At 35.9% G+C, this 18,334-nt stretch overlaps 2 protein-coding genes across 3 annotated transcripts; both read left to right on the top strand.

Annotated features, from left to right (window-relative positions):
• LOC109227302 lies at positions 3,080 to 8,373 on the top strand. 2 transcript variants are annotated; one of them, XM_019392415.1, is made up of 5 exons: positions 3,080 to 3,395; positions 4,747 to 5,009; positions 5,113 to 5,321; positions 5,706 to 5,970; positions 7,932 to 8,373. In XM_019392415.1, exons 1-5 carry the CDS (start codon positions 3,302 to 3,304, stop codon positions 8,235 to 8,237), a joined length of 1,137 nt encoding a protein of 378 aa, XP_019247960.1. In that variant the 5' UTR covers positions 3,080 to 3,301; the 3' UTR covers positions 8,238 to 8,373. The 2 variants fall into 2 exon arrangements, with proteins under 2 accessions (XP_019247960.1, XP_019247959.1); XM_019392414.1 differs by having other exon boundaries at positions 3,088 to 3,395; positions 5,110 to 5,321.
• Positions 11,364 to 18,076, top strand: LOC109227301. The gene is made up of 5 exons (XM_019392412.1): positions 11,364 to 11,658; positions 12,905 to 13,167; positions 13,249 to 13,460; positions 13,699 to 13,972; positions 17,516 to 18,076. The coding sequence occupies exons 1-5, from the start codon at positions 11,565 to 11,567 to the stop codon at positions 17,804 to 17,806; spliced, it is 1,134 nt and encodes a 377-aa protein (XP_019247957.1). The 5' UTR covers positions 11,364 to 11,564; the 3' UTR covers positions 17,807 to 18,076.

Here is an 18,334-nt window from a genome sequence, read left to right as displayed (position 1 = left end):
CCCCAGCTACTCTTCGCAAATGCAAGGAGTTGCTCGCAAATGCGAAACTAACAGAGGTCGCAAATGCGAAGCCTGACCTCGCAATTGCGAGGTCTGAAGCCTGTGCCAGAACTGAAACACACCAGCACTTTCCTAAGTCCAAAATTCACTCCGTAGCCTATCCGAAACTCACCTGAGTCCTAGTGGCTCCAAACCAAACATGCACACAAGTTCAAAAACATCATACGAACTTGCTCGCGCGATCAAATCACCAAAATAACACCTAGAAATACGAATTGAACATCAAATCAAATGAAATTTTTAAGAAAACTCATGAACTTCTATTTTAACAATCGGACGTTTGAATCACATCAAACCAACTCCCTTTCTCACCAAATTCGACAATCAAGTCACAAATATAGTAATGGACCTATACCGGGTTTCGGAACCAAAATACGAACCCGATATCAATAAAGTCAAACATTGGTCAAACTTTCAAAGTCACTAAGCCTTTAAACTTTCAAATTTCAACAAAAAACGATAACTCGAGCTAGGGACCTCCGAATTCGATTCCGGACGTACGCTCAATTCCCAAATCACGATACCGACCCACCGGGACAGTCAAAATACAGATCCGGGTCTGTTTGCTCCAAACGTTGATCGAAGTCAACTCAAATGGATTTTAAGGCAAAAAATTATATTTTATTAGTTTTTAACATCAAAGCTTTCCGGAAAAAATACCTGGACTGCGCACGCAAATCGAGAAAGGCTAAAATAAGATATTTGAGGCTTCAAAACACATAACTAAGTTCTAGAACTCTAAATGACCTATCGGGTCATCACAGTGACCATTTCAACATTTCATATATTATACTTCTCTTTCTTTTGTTTTTTCGTTAAGGCACAAAGTATATATTATGGTATGTATAGTTTTTATTTTGTTAGCTTTTTTCATAAAAATGGCGTTCGGTGTTCAAAGCATTCTGTCTTCATGTGAGGTCCGGGGAATGATTACACTAAAAAGGTGTAATGTAGACGGCCTATCCTATTGCAAGTATCAGTAGCTGCTTCCACGACTCGAACTGCAAAAATGCTAGCATGTTGGAACAAATCCAGGCAATTTATTGAGGAACAAACTTGGTGAAACATGATCCCTGCATGGATTAAATGGATAATTTGGAAAGAGAGGAACTTAAAGTTGCTTTGAAGGGATAGTCAACTACGAACAAAAGATCATTACGAATTGTGTATTTTTTGTTTCTTTTTTTGTGCAAAGAAGCACTAGTAGAAGATGTAATTCAATAATAAGTCATATTATTTTTATTTTTAATGTTTACTACAAATTGTTTTAATTAATTAGTTTAGTGTTTTAATGTTTAGTACAAATTGTTTTAATTAGTTTAGTGTTACAAGTTACAACTTTATATTTTAAGAGTAAACACTTAAACCCCTTATGTACTGTAATGAAATCTTACACAATTTCAAAATCAGCACTTTTACCACCCTATAAACAATTGTAAATAATTCTCTCGGCTTTTGACAAAAATTCTCTTGGCTTTTTTATTTTTTTATTTTTTTGGTGTTAATTACCTACTTATTGACTTATTAATGCTGCTCTTAGTGAAACAAAATTCAACAAAGAGGTTTTTACACTATTGAGCAAAAGGAAGAAGAAAACCACTAAATGGAATTTTGATTATCACTTTAGACATAGACAAAGTGAAGATTTATATAATAACTGAGGTCAGAAATCTGACTCCAGTTTTCAAATAGCTTTACAATATATTAAATCTTTCTGTCAACTAAGGACAACTCATGGTGACCATTTCAACATTTCATATATTATACTTCTCTTTCTTTTGTTTTTTCGTTAAGGCACAAAGTATATTACGGTATGTATAATTTCTATTTTGTTAGCTTTCTTTCGTGAAAAGGGCGTTCGGTGCACAAGGCATTCCTCGCTCATACAGGTTTTGGGGAAGGGCTGCACCTTAAAAGGTGTAATGTAGACAGCCTACCCTATTGCAAGCATCACTAGCTAGCTGTTTCCACGGCTCGAACCCGTGACCTATACGTCACACACAGAGACGGATCCAGGAATTAATGCCAATGGGTTCCTGCAACGAGCTCGATTAAATTTTTAATAGTAACTGGGTTTACATTCAAACATGTATAGATATTTAGTAAATTTTTCGAACACATTTACACTGTTTGAAGAAAATCTATTGGGTTCAAGTGAACCCGTAGATCGGAAGGTGGATCCACCCCTGAATACTCACTAAATATTTCTGCTAAAGATGAATTCAATTGTATTTGTAAAATTTGGAAAGTTGATATTGTCAAAAACGTGGTGGTTGGCTGGAATTTTCAATCTTGAATCTTCTTTTTTTTTTTTTTTTTTGTTGCAATCTTGAAAATGTTGTTCAACAACCCCAAGTTTGACTAAAACCTGTTTCAGTCTAAATTCTCTCTAAAAAGTTAATTAGACAAAATGAGAAAAATAAGAAAGTTCATGTCTTACATTTTTGCTTTTCTTTTTTGAACAACTTTTGAATTTTCATGTTGTACTTTCTCTCCTATTGATAATATCCTTGCCAATTCATGTTGACGGGAAAGCACGTGTCGAGATATTTCAACTCTTTTCATTTTTTAATTTTATATTAATTAACCATATAACATTATTATTCTGTTTGGCGAAGCTTCTTTTACCCAAAAGTATTTTTTTTTTAAAGTTTTGCCATGTTTTTAGAAGAAAAAAAATATTTTTGAGTAGAAATAAAAATAGTTTTTGATTCAGAAAAGTATTTTGAGAAAAATATATTTAGAATCACTTTTTAAAGCTTTACTAAATATTAATTGCTGATCAAAAATACTTTTTATATTAATAAATAAAAAAAAATTATTTCTCATCAAAAGTATTTTTTGAAAATTATTCCTAAAAAATCACTTTTCAAAATAAGGTGATTGTATAAGCTTGGCCAATAAAAATATTTGAATTATGTTTCGAACATGAACTTCACGATTTTTTTTTAATAAGTAAACCATTATTCACTTGAAATACTCTTCAAACCAATTTTTCAGAATTCAAATTCTCTAATCTCTATTTTAATTAAAATAATGCACTAAATTGTGAATCACATTAATTCACAAATATTTGCATGTGAAGCAAACATAAATAATGCTAGAAACAAACAATGATTAGTTGATAATATCAAGAAATAGTACTGACAATGCTTATTGGCCAAACCTCACCAAATCTAGACCTTTTAATAGTTTAGAAAATTGTGCTTTGAATTCGTTTGAGGAAGTTTGGGTAAGAAAAATGGTAGCGAAAATGAGCAGAAAAATATCAGCAGCATCAGCCAGGTCTCATACTAGAAAGCCTAAGCAAAAGAGTTCCATTCCTCTTCCTTCAGGTGCTAAATCTTTTACTAGCTCTTTTTTTTTTTTTTTTTTTTTTTGGAGAATTTGTCGAGGGTATATTGGAAACAACCTTTCTGCACTCGCAGGCATATAGGCGGAGCCAGGATTTGAAGTTTATGGGTTTGGGATTTCAACCATTTTTAAGTTACTGAATTCTAAATTAATAATTTGTAATGTTTAATGAATTTAATCTAACAAATACAGGGTTTGACCAGGAGGTCACGGGTTCGAGCCGTGGAAACAGACTCTTGCAGAAATGCAGGGTTGCGTACGATAGACCCTTGTGACCCGACCCTTCCCTGGATTCCGCGCATAGCGGGAGCTTAGTGCACTGGGTTGCCCTTTCTTTTTTTAAATACAGGGTTTAAACCAAAACTACTGGGTTTGGCCGAACCCTTAACTCACTCTCTAGCTCCGTCCCCAGCGTAGGGGTAAGGCGTCCCAAACCCACTTGTGAGAATCCATTGGGTTTGTTGTTGTTGTTGGAGATATCTTGATTAGTCTGCCTTTCATTTTAGTTATTATAATGCCATTTACTTCGAAGTTTGGTCAAGCGTTTAGAAGGAAAAAAATATTTTTGGGTATACGCAGAAGCAGTTTTTGATGCGCAGAAAAGGTGTATTTGTTGATTTTTTAATAGTTTTTTTACATATATATCTGCATTCCGTGTCAAAAATACTGGGTTCAGTTGACCCTTTAAGCAAAGGCTCTATCCGCCTCTGCTTGAGACCAAGAACTCAGGAAGATTATAATCTAATAGTCAAGATCGTCAGAAAAGAAGTAAAATATTGGTAAATGACTTTTTTCTTTATATGGGAATTTGCTGGGTAAATTTGGCATATATTGAAATGTAGAGTTTGAAAAAGTTGGTTGAAATTTGTTTGAGTTGCTAAAAGTGTGCTTGCAAGTTACTGGACATAATAAAATTTACTGTGATAATGTTAGTGAACAAAAGTTGGTTGAAAAGATTGCTTTTTTCTTGTTTTTTATAAAAGAGGTGTCTAGGCCAGCTTGCGCGCCTCTCAGGGTAGCGGCATAGCTAGATTCAGGCAAGGGGGTTCAATTGAATCCCGTTTTCCGAAAAATTATATTGTATAGTAAAAATGGAACTTTTCTTAGTTATTTATCAACTGCTGAATCCCCTTGAAATAAGCGAAGATTCAACTGTGTTCGCGAAGGAGTTCAAAAATTGCTTTAAGCCATAGGTTCGTTCAAGCCCCATTGGGAAGAAATCACCTAGAATTTTTTGTCCCTAATGTGATTTTGACCCTTGGAAAGAAGAGATTGTTCTTGTTTTCTTGGTTTTAAGATTCTATTGATAGCAAAAAATGGGAAAATTTTCAGGGATGTTTGGGAAAATTCTAGTGGTTCTCTTTGTGGGGTTCTTAGCATATGCTTATAAGGCAATGCAGCCTCCTCCTCCAAAGGTTTGTGGCACCCCAGATGGTCCTCCTATCACATCACCTAGAATAAAACTAAGTGACGGTCGGCACTTGGCTTACAAGGAGCATGGTGTACCGAGAGATCAAGCAAAGCATAAGATTGTGTTCATTCACGGGTATGATTCTAACAGACACGATGCTGTTGTTGCAACCGGCCTCTCTATGGTAACTCTCGCCCGTTCACCCTGCATTTTGTCGTCATTTCTTTTGCTTATACCCTTTTGAGGTCTTAGTTTTGTGGTAATAAGATGCGTTTTTTTGGCAGGAGGTTACTGAAAGCTTGGGAGTGTACATTGTTTCCATTGATAGACCCGGTTATGGAGAAAGTGATCCTAATCCGAAGCGAACAGTGAAGAGCTTGGCTTTTGATGTACAGGAACTTGCTGATCAATTAGGACTTGGATCCAAATTCTATGTCGTTGGATTTTCCATGGGGGGACAAGCTGTTTGGACATTGCTCAAATATATTCCTCACAGGTACTTATACTATCCTTATATACTAGCCAGAGAGTCGTCCATATAGGAACGTTTGCGTAGAGGCGGAGCCAGGATTTGAACTTTATGAGTTCTAAATTGAATTAGAATAGCGATATAAGGTGTTAGTAACTGGGTTCTGAATTGAATGTTTATACATATTTAGTAAATGTTTTAATACAGACACTAAGTTTGGATTAAAGCTACTGGGTTCGGTCGAAGCCGTACATTGGTTTCTAGCTCTACCCTGCATAACAATGTTCGGGGAAGAAATGACACAAAACAGATGGTGTTAGATTTAAGAACTAGCAGCTGTTGTGACCTTTTTTCTTGTTTAGTTATCGTTTTCATCCATCTTATAAGCTTTACTCGTGTGATATGTAAAAGATTGGCTGGAGCGGCTCTTCTAGCACCAGTTACCAACTACTGGTGGCCTAATTTCCCCGCGAACTTGTCCAGCGAAGTATTTGGCCATCAGCTTCCTCAGGATAGATGGAATCTTCGTGTCGCTCACTATCTTCCGTGGCTTACCTACTGGTGGAACACTCAGAAATTTTTTCCAGCTTGTAGTGCTGCTTCTTACAATCCTGGTGCTCTTTCTTCCCAAGACTTAGAATTGATGCCCACGTATCGTGCCAGAAAAGACCTTTATGTAAGTGCTCTTCTAATTTTTCTACAGATTTATTGTGCCTTCGAATATCACTAAACATCACGTGATTGACGGCTATAATTAGCCTTATTTTGACAGGAATAAGTTCAATTGGAAGAGAATATATTTTTCTCAATTTATTGTGATATTGGAAGAACTTAAATATTTGGCATACGTTCATTTGTTTTTGGGAGAGATCAGGTTTGTTTATCCTTGCAATGCCAAAAGTTTTGAGGTTAGCAGAGTACGATAACCTAACAGTGATAAAGTTTTAGCTCAGCAATGAGGTCTTAGCTAGACGTGCACACACGAGTGGTAGTATTTTACTCCGGAAAAAGGGAGACGGTTTGTTCATCTGAAGAAGAAATAGGGCAACTTTTGCAAGATATTAACTCTAAACAAATGCGCCTGAAATAAATAGGATGATCAACATAGAATTACCACACGCACGAACGGCATTACCTATCAGAAGAAAAAAAGATTAATAGGGCGTAAAAAAGGGTGTAATCATCTGATGATGGATACTTGGTTGAATTTGAAAAGAATACTTAATCAAATAAGGACGAGGAGGAATTAAGGAGGGAAAACTGGTCAAGGAACCTTAAGATAGTTCACCCGGAGGTCCTTATCACAATGCCAAAAAAAAGGAGAAAGAGAGTGACAGTTCACCCTGAGTAGATATATCACCTGGGTGGCTAGACTGATGGCGGTACCGAAGAACGACATTCGTGAGCTGGTGCCGGACTGCCAGTATGAACTCTCAATGGAATTTTATGTTAGGAAATGCCTCGTACAAACGGTGCACTGGGCTTGCCTTCCTTCATCCTAACTCCCTTTCTGCGTGAATGTGGCTTCATGTTCGTGATATTTTACAATTTTCTACCACTTGGACCAACCTTAGATAGACATCCCTCCAAAGTACTATGGTCACCTACCTAGGCCTTGGGCCTCCCTCCCTGATCACCCACTTACCTCGTCCAGGTAAGCTCGTGAAGTTTTACAATATTTTCTTGTGGCCTAATAGAAAATTGCCTTTTTTAAGTCGAACTGTCTCAATATTCAGTTTAAAATCAATGTGTCCCATATATCAAATGTTGGGCATTTTTACTAGCGATGCGATCAGATATAGTGTCTAACAGCTTAAGGAAAGAAAGGTAACTCACTGTGATATCTTTTGGCTTCTGATAATTAATCTGCTGGATGAATCAGTGAATAGCACGGTTGGGCTAAAATTTGCAGAATAAAGGGGAGAGTAAACAGGATAGAAGACTAACATACTTCAAGTGCTAGGCTAGCTGCAGATAAGTTGCAATTTGGATGTCTCTATTTTCATGAGAAAACAATATCACTGGCCATGCAATTGTATTAAAAGATCTTATTGACTAGGTCATTGAATTCTTCCCATTGACATTGTTCGAGTTCAGGTGTTCAATAGTACTAGTCCTAGTTTTTAAGTATCAAAGTGAAAGTATTCGACAAGTTTAGGGGGGCCGTGTATGAGTTTGACCGAAAAATAGTAAAGCTGGACATGAAAGATATCAAAATTGGTGGCCTAGGCTGTACACCTGAAGTCATAGGATGAACTGATGAGCTTGGAACAAGTACTTTAGTCATTCAATTTCATGCTAACTCGGTGTAATACTCACATCCCTAATAACATCTTTGAATCCAGAGTACTTCTAATTAGCTACGCTTAGTCGCTTACTAAATGGTTCAACTGCGAGAGCATTCCTGCAGATGCTTTTGCACATCTTTAACACTTTAACATACTGTTTCTTTTGTTGTTGGTCAAATGAGGAAGTAAATCTCTGAGAGCCTTCACCATTTATGCAATTATAGGCCTCATTCCAATAAAAATTTGAATAACTGTTGCTTGTTAGTGCATGTTTGTGTATTATGTAGCTTTCATATCCTCATCTTATTTAGTACCTGACCATTACTCTTAACTTCATGACAATCCTCAGGCTCAGGTGAGACAACAGGGACAACACGAGTCACTCCACCGTGACTTAATGATTGGCTTCGGGACATGGGAGTTTGATCCCGTGGATTTGGAAAATCCATTTCCTAACAATGAAGGTTCAGTTCACTTATGGCAAGGGGACGAGGATAAGCTCGTACCTGTAACTTTACAACGATATATTGCACAACGACAACCATGGATTCAATATCATGAAATTCCAGGTGCTGGTCACATGTTTCCGGTGGTTAATGGCATGGCAGACAAGATCGTCAAATCTCTTTTAATTGGCGAGAAAAATGTTTCGTAAGAGTTACATACACTAGATCGTTTGACATGTTATATCACGCGTATCATTTTCGTTGCCTAGCTTGTACTTTGAGTATATTCCATAATCTATACGGCTTGTTATAGTTTTTAATAAGAGAATTGGCATTTTGAGACTATTTTGTGGTCTATTCTGTGAGAACTTGATGTTTTTGCTCCTTAATTTAAGCCAAATTCATATGGTATAAAAGTTTTTGTTTTCTAATTGTTATCAAGCATTTGTAGAACCACTTGAGTTTCATTAAAGATGGTAGAGGGGATTTAAGAGTGGAACCATTCAAAGCCTTTGTGGAGGACATAAGGCTAGAAGTCTCAAGATGTTATGCCGAGCCCCCGTCTTCAGAGGCGAAGCCAAAATTTGAATTTTATGGGTTCTGAATTCGCCACGGAACTCCTAATTCATCTTGGTTATTGGGTTCGCAATTAGATATTTATACATAATTAATAGATTTTTTTAATATAAATACAATGTTTAAGCTAAGTAACTACGTTCGGTCGAACATATACCTAATAGACTAGCCCTGCCTCTCTTATCTTGACGTTCACTCCCAAGGATCCTCCGTGCTCGTGTCCTGAAACAGATTCCAACACAATATGAATTGCGTGTTAGGTACAATATGAGTACTATAATCACGCTGTCTAGCCGCTAGGCTCTGGTCTAGTGGTAAAACTATAGCCCATGATATATGGATTAGGGGCATCGGGCATGCGGCCACGGATTTGAATCTTCTAGTAAAAGGGTAAAGGAATGAACCCATTATTCATCGAGTTTCAAATCGTATGCCACTAACTATTGGCAATTTCTCGGTTATCAAGAGAGAAAATATATGAGAAACAAAATTTTCAAACCTTCCATCTAATAAATCGTGTGCCTCTTCACACTAACTACAACCTTCAGCTTGAATTAAATATTTGTCATTTTTTTATATTCAAGTACTTTTCTGAATGTAATTTTTTTTCTTTTCATTTTAATCTTCTGGCGAAGATGTAAATTTTAGTATAAACGGATAGACAAACTGATTTTCAACTTCATACTTAAAATTAGATGTGTTGACACTTTCAAGTTGAACCAGATATATTTTGGGAACCGAGAAGGTATTATTATAATAATAATAATAATAATAATAATAATAATAATAATAATAATAATAATAATAATAATAATAGACAATTGAGTGTGGCATTCCATGCAATGAATATATCAGTCAATGACGTTGCCAAGGTAAATGTTTTTCTTTGCCTTTCAAGATATTGCGTATAAAGAGAAAGATAGCCAGTCCTCTTGGGCGGCCGAGAGTGTTATGTAAAAAGCACCAAGGAGGATCCTATCCTAAAGGAGAAGGAGGAGGAGTAGGAGCTAGCTTTAGGGGCGGAATCGAATGATTACGAGATAAACAATGAGACAAAGGAGAGCACTTAGACAATTCTCCGTTGGAATAGAATCAAAGGGATACGGATATGATTACTGCTCAACTTACTCCTCAATACTAGCTTCTTCCTTAACATACCGAGGATCTGTTACCGGTGAAAATCTTGGTTTAGGAATGGCTTACCCAGGTTTAGTAATGCAATTTAACTCAGGACGTATAAGAAGATGCACCCAATCAAAGTCTTTCTTCTATATCATCTAGATCATCTAGGGCACGAACGGTATATTCTTAGTATAATAATAATAATAATAATACATCCCCCTTAATTTATGTATCTTACTTTCCTTTTTAGCCTAATTTTCAAAAAAATGCCCCTTTCTATATTTATAATTCCAACATTCTCATTAGAAGATTCAAAAAGTACTTCTTTCCATTATTAATCCTCATAGCCAGTTTAACTAAGACATATAAAATAAAATAAAGGGAGTAATAATAAAAAGCTTTTAGACATATTAAAAATTAATTAGGAACCAAAAAAAAAAGCATCAAATCTTATAATCTAATGCTATCAGACTATGGTAAGAATTTTCCACATATTAGGTGTAAATACTATTCCCACTATCCTCCAATGTAAAAGAGTTTCTTTTTACAAACCAAAAAGGGGGGGGGGGGGGGGGGAAAGAGTTAAAAAAAGAAAATAAAATATGCTTGGGTCAAAAGGTGTCCTTAGAGTTTTTGGCCAATATTATCCTTTTTCTTTTGAAGGTAGGTCTATTTTGATCTCTCAAATATAACCTTGAGCATATTTAGTCCCTTAAGTATGCTAAGGTAGAACACCTTTAGTCTCACTGACATAATGTGTTCAAAACTAACGGTGTTAGCCAACTCTGATTCATGAAGCAAATCTTTTGCTCTGAAGCAAAACGTTTCCTCTCCTTTTATTGGATAACGCAAATTATCACTTTAATTCCTCATTTTTAGATAATGTCTTCTAAAGTTTTGATCTTGAAAATATCTCCTTCTGTGCCAGTTTTCAATGAAAAAATGACACTGTATATATACAATGTCATTTTTTCATTGAAAACTGGCACAGAAGGGGAATGAAAAAATGACACTGTATATATATACAATGTTATTTTTTCATTGAAAACTGGCACAGAAGGGGATATATACATTTTTTATGTTAATATACAAAAATTATATAAATTTATATACTTTTTCGGCTACCAGATGTAAATAGTTTCTGACACTGGCTAAAAGTGATAATACAACCTAATTATTCGTTTGCTTCAATAATATGCCTAGAAGTGATCCTGGCAGCTCTATTTTTTTTTTCTTTCAAATTTTAACTTTTCTTTTTTGGAAAAACAAACCAAAATTTTTAAATGTAAATATATATACGAAAAAATTATACAATTTTAATATACTTTTTCGGCTAATTATTTTTACAGCAGCTATACATTGTCATTTTCTCATTAAAAACTGGCACATAAAGGGATATTTCAAGGTCAAAATTTTAAAAGACAATATCTAAAAATAAGGAACAAAAGTGATAGTTTACGTTATCCAATAAAATGAGAGGAAATGTTTTGCTTTAGAGAGAAGATTTGCTTCATGAATCAGAGTTGGGTAACACGGTTAGTTTTTTAATACATTGTGTCAGCAAGACTAAAGGTGCTCCACTTTAGCATATTTAAGGGACTAAATATGAACAGGATTATATATAAGGGACCAAAATATACCTAGTCAAAGATAAGCACAATATTGGGCAAGAACTCTTCAAAAGTGCAACTATTATTAGATCAGAGAGCTCAGACTCAGATCGCTCTGTCTTCTTTTGTACCTGAATTGAGTTTAAATCTGTGAATAAATCTACACTTATACTACAATACAGAGCTAGTAAATTCAAAATCAAGAATTTACAAGTGATTTAAAAAAAAATGGCAGCTGGGGTTCCAAGGAAAATTTCAGCAGCTTCAGCCAGAGCTCACACTCGTAAAGCTAAGCAAAAAACTTCTTTTCCTTTTTCTTCAGGTGGGCTTTCATTTTTCTTTTTCCTTTTTTTTGTTTTGGTAATATGAATTTTCAAATGTATCATATGTAGAATATATAGTGATGAAAAACTGAATCTTGATTATGTAAAGTTCATAAATCTGTTATATTTGGTGGAGAAAGTTTTGATTTTGATTTTGATTCTGATTTTGAGTTTCTTTCTTTTGTTTTCTTTTTTTGGTATGAATTTTCAATTTTATCATATGTTTTAGAATATATAGTGATGAATAACTGAATCTTTATTATGTAAAGTTGATAACTTTATTACATTTGGTGGAAAGTTTTGATTTTGATATTCTCTCACATTTGAATGAGTTTATTGGGGCATGCACGCCTATGCGCTAACGATGTAAAAAATATTTACACAATCAGGTCATTTATTAGGTAATTTACATGTTAATTTCTTGATATTGGTATCTTGGTAAAAATCGTAACTAGCGTGCTATGATAGGTTAAATTACTGATAGTGTAGAAAGATCTTTACACTGTAAACGATATAGTGATGAATTGAATCTTAATTCTGTAAAGTTGATAACTTTATTACATTTACTGTGAAAGTTTTGATTTTGATTTGCTCTCACATGCACACCTATTACTATAGATGGTGGGTCCTTTCGGTGAGTCTTGGTTGAGTTTCCATTCTATGCACCGATGGTATAAAAACTATTTACACAATCAGGTCGAGATTTCCTGATATGCATTACTTGGTATCTTGGTAAAAATGGTAATTAACCTGCTATCACAATGTTAAAATTTACTGATGATTTAAAAAGATCTTTACGTTGTCGGTGTTAAAGCAATATTTGGAATTGGATATATCGTACTTATTAGTTATACAAGTTCGGTTTAAATTGGTTTTTAGTTAAAATTGCAACATTTTTATTTAACTTGCCTTAAGTTGCTTGAGTTTACAAATGCTTCTATACAAAATTTCATTTTTTTTGTTCGAATTGTATTAAATGAGATGCTTTTCATCAATCTTGGAATTGGATATATCATTTTGTTTATACAAGTTTAAACTGTAAATAGAACCAATTTGTCTTCTCTTTGGAGCGGAAATTTCGGTTTAACTTGATTTAGGCTGCTTGAATGTGCAAATGTTTCTCTACACAATCTCCATTCTTTTGTTATTTTTATTAGACGCTGGAATGTGATTGCTCTGTTGTTTTGTTCTTCAAAGTTATTTGATTTTTGGGATTATCTTGCAACTCAAATGAGAACATTTCAGGGATATTTGGAAAAATTCTTCTGGTTGTTTTGACGGGGTTCTTGGCGTGGGCTTATCAGGCAACACGGCCGCCTCCCCCGAAAACCTGTGGGTCCCCCGATGGTCCTCCTGTCACCGCACCTAGGATCAAACTTAGTGACGGAAGATTCTTGGCTTACAAGGAAATTGGTGTACCTAAAGAGAACGCAAAGTATAAGATTGTGTATATCCATGGGTACGATTGTTGCCGACATGATGTCCCAATTGCCGGCACCCTCTCTCAAGTAAAATGTCACTTGATCCTTTTGCTCGTATTCTTTTACGGACCAACTCTGTTTTTTGAAAAAAAAAATCTTCTTTTGCAGGATGTTATTGAAAGTTTAGGAGTGTACGTTGTTTCCTTTGACAGACCTGGTTATGGAGAAAGTGATCCTAATCCAAAACGAACAGTAAAGAGCTTGGCGTTTGATGTACAGGAGCTTGCCGATCAATTAGGTCTAGGATCCAAATTCTATGTTATGGGATTTTCAATGGGGGGACAGGCTGTTTGGACCTGTCTCAGATACATTCCTCATAGGTAATCTCATTTTCATTTTATGTACGTTAGGAGAGCGTTAGACGTCATATGGAATCTCTGTCAATTCATTAGTTGTTGTAGAAGAGAAGCTTGAAATTTTTTCTGGAAAAAGCAGACTCTATAAACGAATCTCAACCGCTTCTGTCAGGAGCAAAATTTATGATTTTTTTTTTTGTTTTATTAAGTAATTTGAAATAAATATCAAGATTCAAGAATCACGTTCCGTTACTTGTAATAGATTGGCAGGCGCGGCTCTTATTGCACCAGTCGTCAACTACTGGTGGCCTAGGTTCCCCGCCAATTTGTCGCAAGAAGCATTCAATCTTCGGCTTCCTCAAGACCAATGGACACTTCGTGTTGCTCATTACTTTCCGTGGCTTACATATTGGTGGAACAGTCAGAAGTTCTTTCCTGCATGCAGTGCTGCAGGTCGCAACCCTGCCGTTTTCTCTTCACAGGACCTAGAGCTAATTTCCAAGCAACGCTCAAGCCAGGAATCCCAGGACTATCGTGTAAGAGCTCTGTCCTTTCGTATCCATTTGTTGTAACGATGCAAGTATAGATGGCCTAGTTTAATTTTGCGAAAAAATATCATTTGACCAGGTGATCAATTGCACTTGTACTACCAGTTTGCCAATCATATAAGCATCTCTCTATTCATCTTTATCATCTTCATTTTTAGGGTAGACGACTTGCATTTACAGAATTCCAAACCTAGGGCATGAAATGACAGCTCAAAATGTTCTGATGCTTTGATAATTTTCTTTAAATGACTAGGTACCAAGGTTTTAACTTCTTTGATCTAACCTTTTTGGTGTCCTGTTGTGCATGTCAGTAGTGATTCTTTTTTCATGGTCTGAAAATGGTGTGTAAATGTAAATAGATGGATCAAATAAGAAGTTCCAATCTAATGATGGACCGGGACTATAGATAGTTGGCTAGATTTTTGGGAGGCCTAAAGCATCCTTGTACACTCTACCTTTGTGTAGCTAACACCGACTTGGTGCACAACGATGGAAAATGTTAATTTATCAAAAAGAAAATTAGCTATCCAGTTTGCATCAGTTTTCCTATTTTCTTGAATCCAGATTCAAATTGTAGAATCAACTCTAACAGACCATCTTAACTTTCTGTTTATTTTGATTTTTCTCGAATTCTGCAAAAGAGAAGAGTACTAGAAGTATTTAGACAGGTAAAGCGTTAGCCAAAAAATGTTATACATAATGAACAGGTTTGAAGGAAAACACAATGAATTGTAGTCTACCATTACCTAGATTATAGTATTTCGTATATCTAGCCAAAGATAAATTCTCATCTCTTAAAGGTACTCAAAGAGTGTATAACTCCTTCTTCAAACATGAAGAAATAGAGAAAGGAAGATGAAGGAGAACAAAAGAACAAGATTGATATTTTTGAGATAAGTGAACCTAAGGTGTAACTCAACCCCTAGAGCTAGCTCAAGGTGAGAAGTGTCAAAGACCATAAATAGAGACTACATCTCATACACTTAGCCGATGTGAGATTCTAGTTCCCTACCTTTCCGAACCTCTAGCGTTGGAAATTTGGAGCGTGAACCTGAAATGGGTGACCCCAACATTGAGTATCCCAACATTAGGGATAGGTCCGGCTATACCATATTAAAGTACGTGACCGCCTCATCTAAAATTTTAAGCAATAGAAAAACAGTTTTTATTATTTAGTTTCTCCAACAAAAATTATGAAAATGGAAGTTATGTAACTAAAGAAAATTTGTCTTGATAGATATGAAAACAGGAGTTGAATAACTAAAGAAAGTTAAAGCCATGTACGGTTGTTTTCTAGCAGGGGCGGGGGGATGAGAGAGAGATGAAACAAAAGAACAAGCGATGAGAAAAAGGAAACCTAGTTGAGTCCAACTACACAATTAAAAGACTAAAAATGGGTCAATGCTTCGAAGGGTTGGGGGTGAGGTGGGACGGAGAGAAATAGGCGGACAAAAGAACAAGATATGAGGAAAAAGGAACCTATTTGAGTTCAACAGCAGTTTCAAAAGGCTAAACATTTTATGTTTGGCATTCTTGAGAGTTGGTCTGCAAAGTTAGTCTATTCTTTTGGACTATGACATGCGGTCTAATGAGTTACTTGGAATTGCTTTTATATTTTAGACCTAGAACAAGAAGCTCCTGTTTGTGATTATTGAATTGTAGTTAACATGAATAAATGTGGCAAGTTTGAACACACCAAAATGTAGCAATCAAACGCACCAAAATGTAGCAACTTTGGGCTTATAGAAGTTGAATCAAGTCATGCAAGTCGGCTAATTTACAACTCTAATTGCAGCTTAGGATTGTCAGAAATAAATATATGTATCCGAGTTTTGAAAGTGGACCACTGATATGTAAAAGTACATTGACATCAATCTACTTCCAACGATAAGGATTGATCGGCATTTAACAAGCAGATACTGTAAGGGCATAATGGTTAAACTTTCTTTTACTTTCGATGATGATGGTGTGCTGACCAGATTGTGCACCTTGATTAATTTACGGGTACTTGTTATTTTTTACTAGTACATGTATTGAGTAACTCTAACCACCAATAGTTAGACTAAATAGGGGGAAAAATTTAGTGTTGCATCTGCTAGGATACGTTACTCCAGTTCCTCGACCACTAGACTACCCCCTTGAAAACAAAGCATTATAGCTAATTTAGCTCAGTATTATGGATTATTAATTGAATAAGAAACGAATACTTCGTATTACAAACATCAGCTGGCCTTCAATAAGGAGACATTGTAAGGCATAATGGATAATATCGTCAGCTATAATGGTTCATTTACTTTTCGATCTAGGTAGGGTTCTGGAGAGGACCCGCATTAGTTGAAGCCTCCAAGTCTCACTATTAAGTGTCGAGGCCTTCAACAAGAAATGGGTTCTAATAAGCTTGTTGTGTATGGAGAAGTGGGTGAAATCCTATCAAAAATAAACTCTAGGTGATTTCTTCTCATCCGCCTAAGCCTTAGTGGATAGAATTACCTGGTGCCTGTGTCGATTGGAGGTAGTAGGTACCCAATGAATTAGTCCAGGTGCACACAAGTTTGCCTGAAAACCATCGCGATAGAAAAACATGTTTGTTGTGTATGGAATCTTGAGTAGATGTGGTGCATAGGATCCTGAATTAAGAAGATGTGGTGTATGAGGACAATGGGCCTTAGGATGACTCTCTGCTTACTAAGGGAAATCATGCAAAGGGATGATGACACACTATGCGACAGAGAACACCATTTTGGCTGGTAACGTTATTCGGATGCCATTTCTTTAGCTTGCCACTAGTGGTGAAGGATTATTACATAATCATGCCATATTTTTTGAGCTTTAGCCATTTTCAAGTCGTAGTCCATTCTAGTTGTGGCCTATTGTTGTATGAACTTTTCCAGATTATGAAAGTATTTGGTAAAAGATAGTACATTGACTCCCGATTTCCTGCTTTTTGTTGCCCAAGCCCTAAATAGAAAAAAGATGGGAGATATTGCTGGATAAATTTCTTCTTCTCTAACTTGCATGAAAGATTTCTTCAGTTTCATGAATTTGTAGAGGAGAGTGTTTCAAGCGTGTACTAAAAAGAATGGACATCAAATAGATGTTATGAGTTTAAATAAAAGCAGAAAAGTTTGTCTGCACGGGCATGTTTGGTGCCTTAGCTTCTGTTTGTATACTAAAGCTTTCATTCCCATAGGCAGATCTCAGTGTGCTTGTGGTGCTTTTGCATATAGAAAATTAACTCCACGGGCAAAGTTTTTGTATATAAAAACTAAATCCACGTGCAAAGTTGCTTATTTCTGCTCATTTTCTCATGCTTGTTTCTCGTTTTCTAGACTGTGCTGTCAAGTGCAGCAAGTGTTCGAGATTAGGCGTAATTGCCAAACATGTGTACATTTTGTAATTTGCTATGTTCAATAAGTTTGCTTTGCGATGTTTCTCTTTATGGTTTTATAGAGTTTTCATTTTGCTTGCGCTTATCAAACTACTCTCTTAAATTCCACTGTTTCTGTTACTCATTATCCAATGACACTTCAGGCACAAGTAAGACAACAAGGAGATTACGAGTCTCTCCACCGAGACTTGATGATTAGCTTCGGAACATGGGAATTCGACCCAATGGATCTTGAGAACCCATTTCCTAACAATGAAGGTTCCGTTCACTTGTGGCAAGGCGATGAGGATAAGCTCTCACCTGCCATACTACAAAGGTATATCGCACAGCAGTTACCGTGGATCAAATATCATGAACTTACAGGTTCTGGTCATTTGGTCCCAATGCTTGAAGGAATGGGAGTCAAAATCATCAAGGCACTTTTAGCTGGGTAGAATGATCATTCTTATTGTTGCGCGAGGTTTCTTCCTGTTGTTATGATGTGTCTTTTGGCCTATATATCTTGTGCTTTATCGTTCATTTTCAGTTTCATATATTGATGTCAAAGTTTTGACTTAGAGAATATTTTGTATTTCAAATGTCTTTTGCTCATTTTGTAATCAGTGATAGTGATATTAAACAGTTCTTGCCTCTCATATGTTTCCCTACTCTTGATGAGATGTGGGGAAAAACATGGTGTCACAATATATTGCATTTCATAACAAGTCTTATAAATAATTCAGATAAAGTAATAACTTGTTATCGCAGTTATATTACACTAAAGGGCAGCCCGATGCACAAAGTATTTTGCGTGCACGCAGGGTCCGAGGTAGGGCCGCATCCCAAGGGAATGTATTAGGCAGCCTATCCTGATGCAAGCATCAATGGCTGATTTCATGGCTCGAATCCGTGACCTATAGGTCAAACGGAGACAACTTGACCGTTGCTCCAAGGCTCCCGTTCAATAATTATATTACATTGAT

The sequence above is a fragment of the Nicotiana attenuata genome, chromosome 6 (assembly GCF_001879085.1).
Source record: "Nicotiana attenuata strain UT chromosome 6, NIATTr2, whole genome shotgun sequence".
Classification (NCBI taxonomy): Eukaryota; Viridiplantae; Streptophyta; class Magnoliopsida; order Solanales; family Solanaceae; genus Nicotiana; species Nicotiana attenuata.
The sequence above is the reverse complement of the archived record's forward strand: the minus strand, read 5'-3'. Positions and strand labels throughout refer to the sequence as shown.

Bases quoted from the DNA above. Each gene is read 5' to 3' on its own strand.
- LOC109227302 (XM_019392414.1), top strand. From the start codon at position 3,302: ATGGTAGCGAAAATGAGCAGAAAAATATCAGCAGCATCAGCCAGGTCT. The intron at 5,322-5,705 runs GTACTTATACTA...GATATGTAAAAG, and splicing joins CTCAAATATATTCCTCACAG to ATTGGCTGGAGCGGCTCTTC. The intron at 5,971-7,931 runs GTAAGTGCTCTT...GACAATCCTCAG, and splicing joins GTGCCAGAAAAGACCTTTAT to GCTCAGGTGAGACAACAGGG.
- LOC109227301 (XM_019392412.1), top strand. From the start codon at position 11,565: ATGGCAGCTGGGGTTCCAAGGAAAATTTCAGCAGCTTCAGCCAGAGCT. The intron at 13,168-13,248 runs GTAAAATGTCAC...CTTCTTTTGCAG, and splicing joins TTGCCGGCACCCTCTCTCAA to GATGTTATTGAAAGTTTAGG. The intron at 13,461-13,698 runs GTAATCTCATTT...TACTTGTAATAG, and splicing joins CTCAGATACATTCCTCATAG to ATTGGCAGGCGCGGCTCTTA.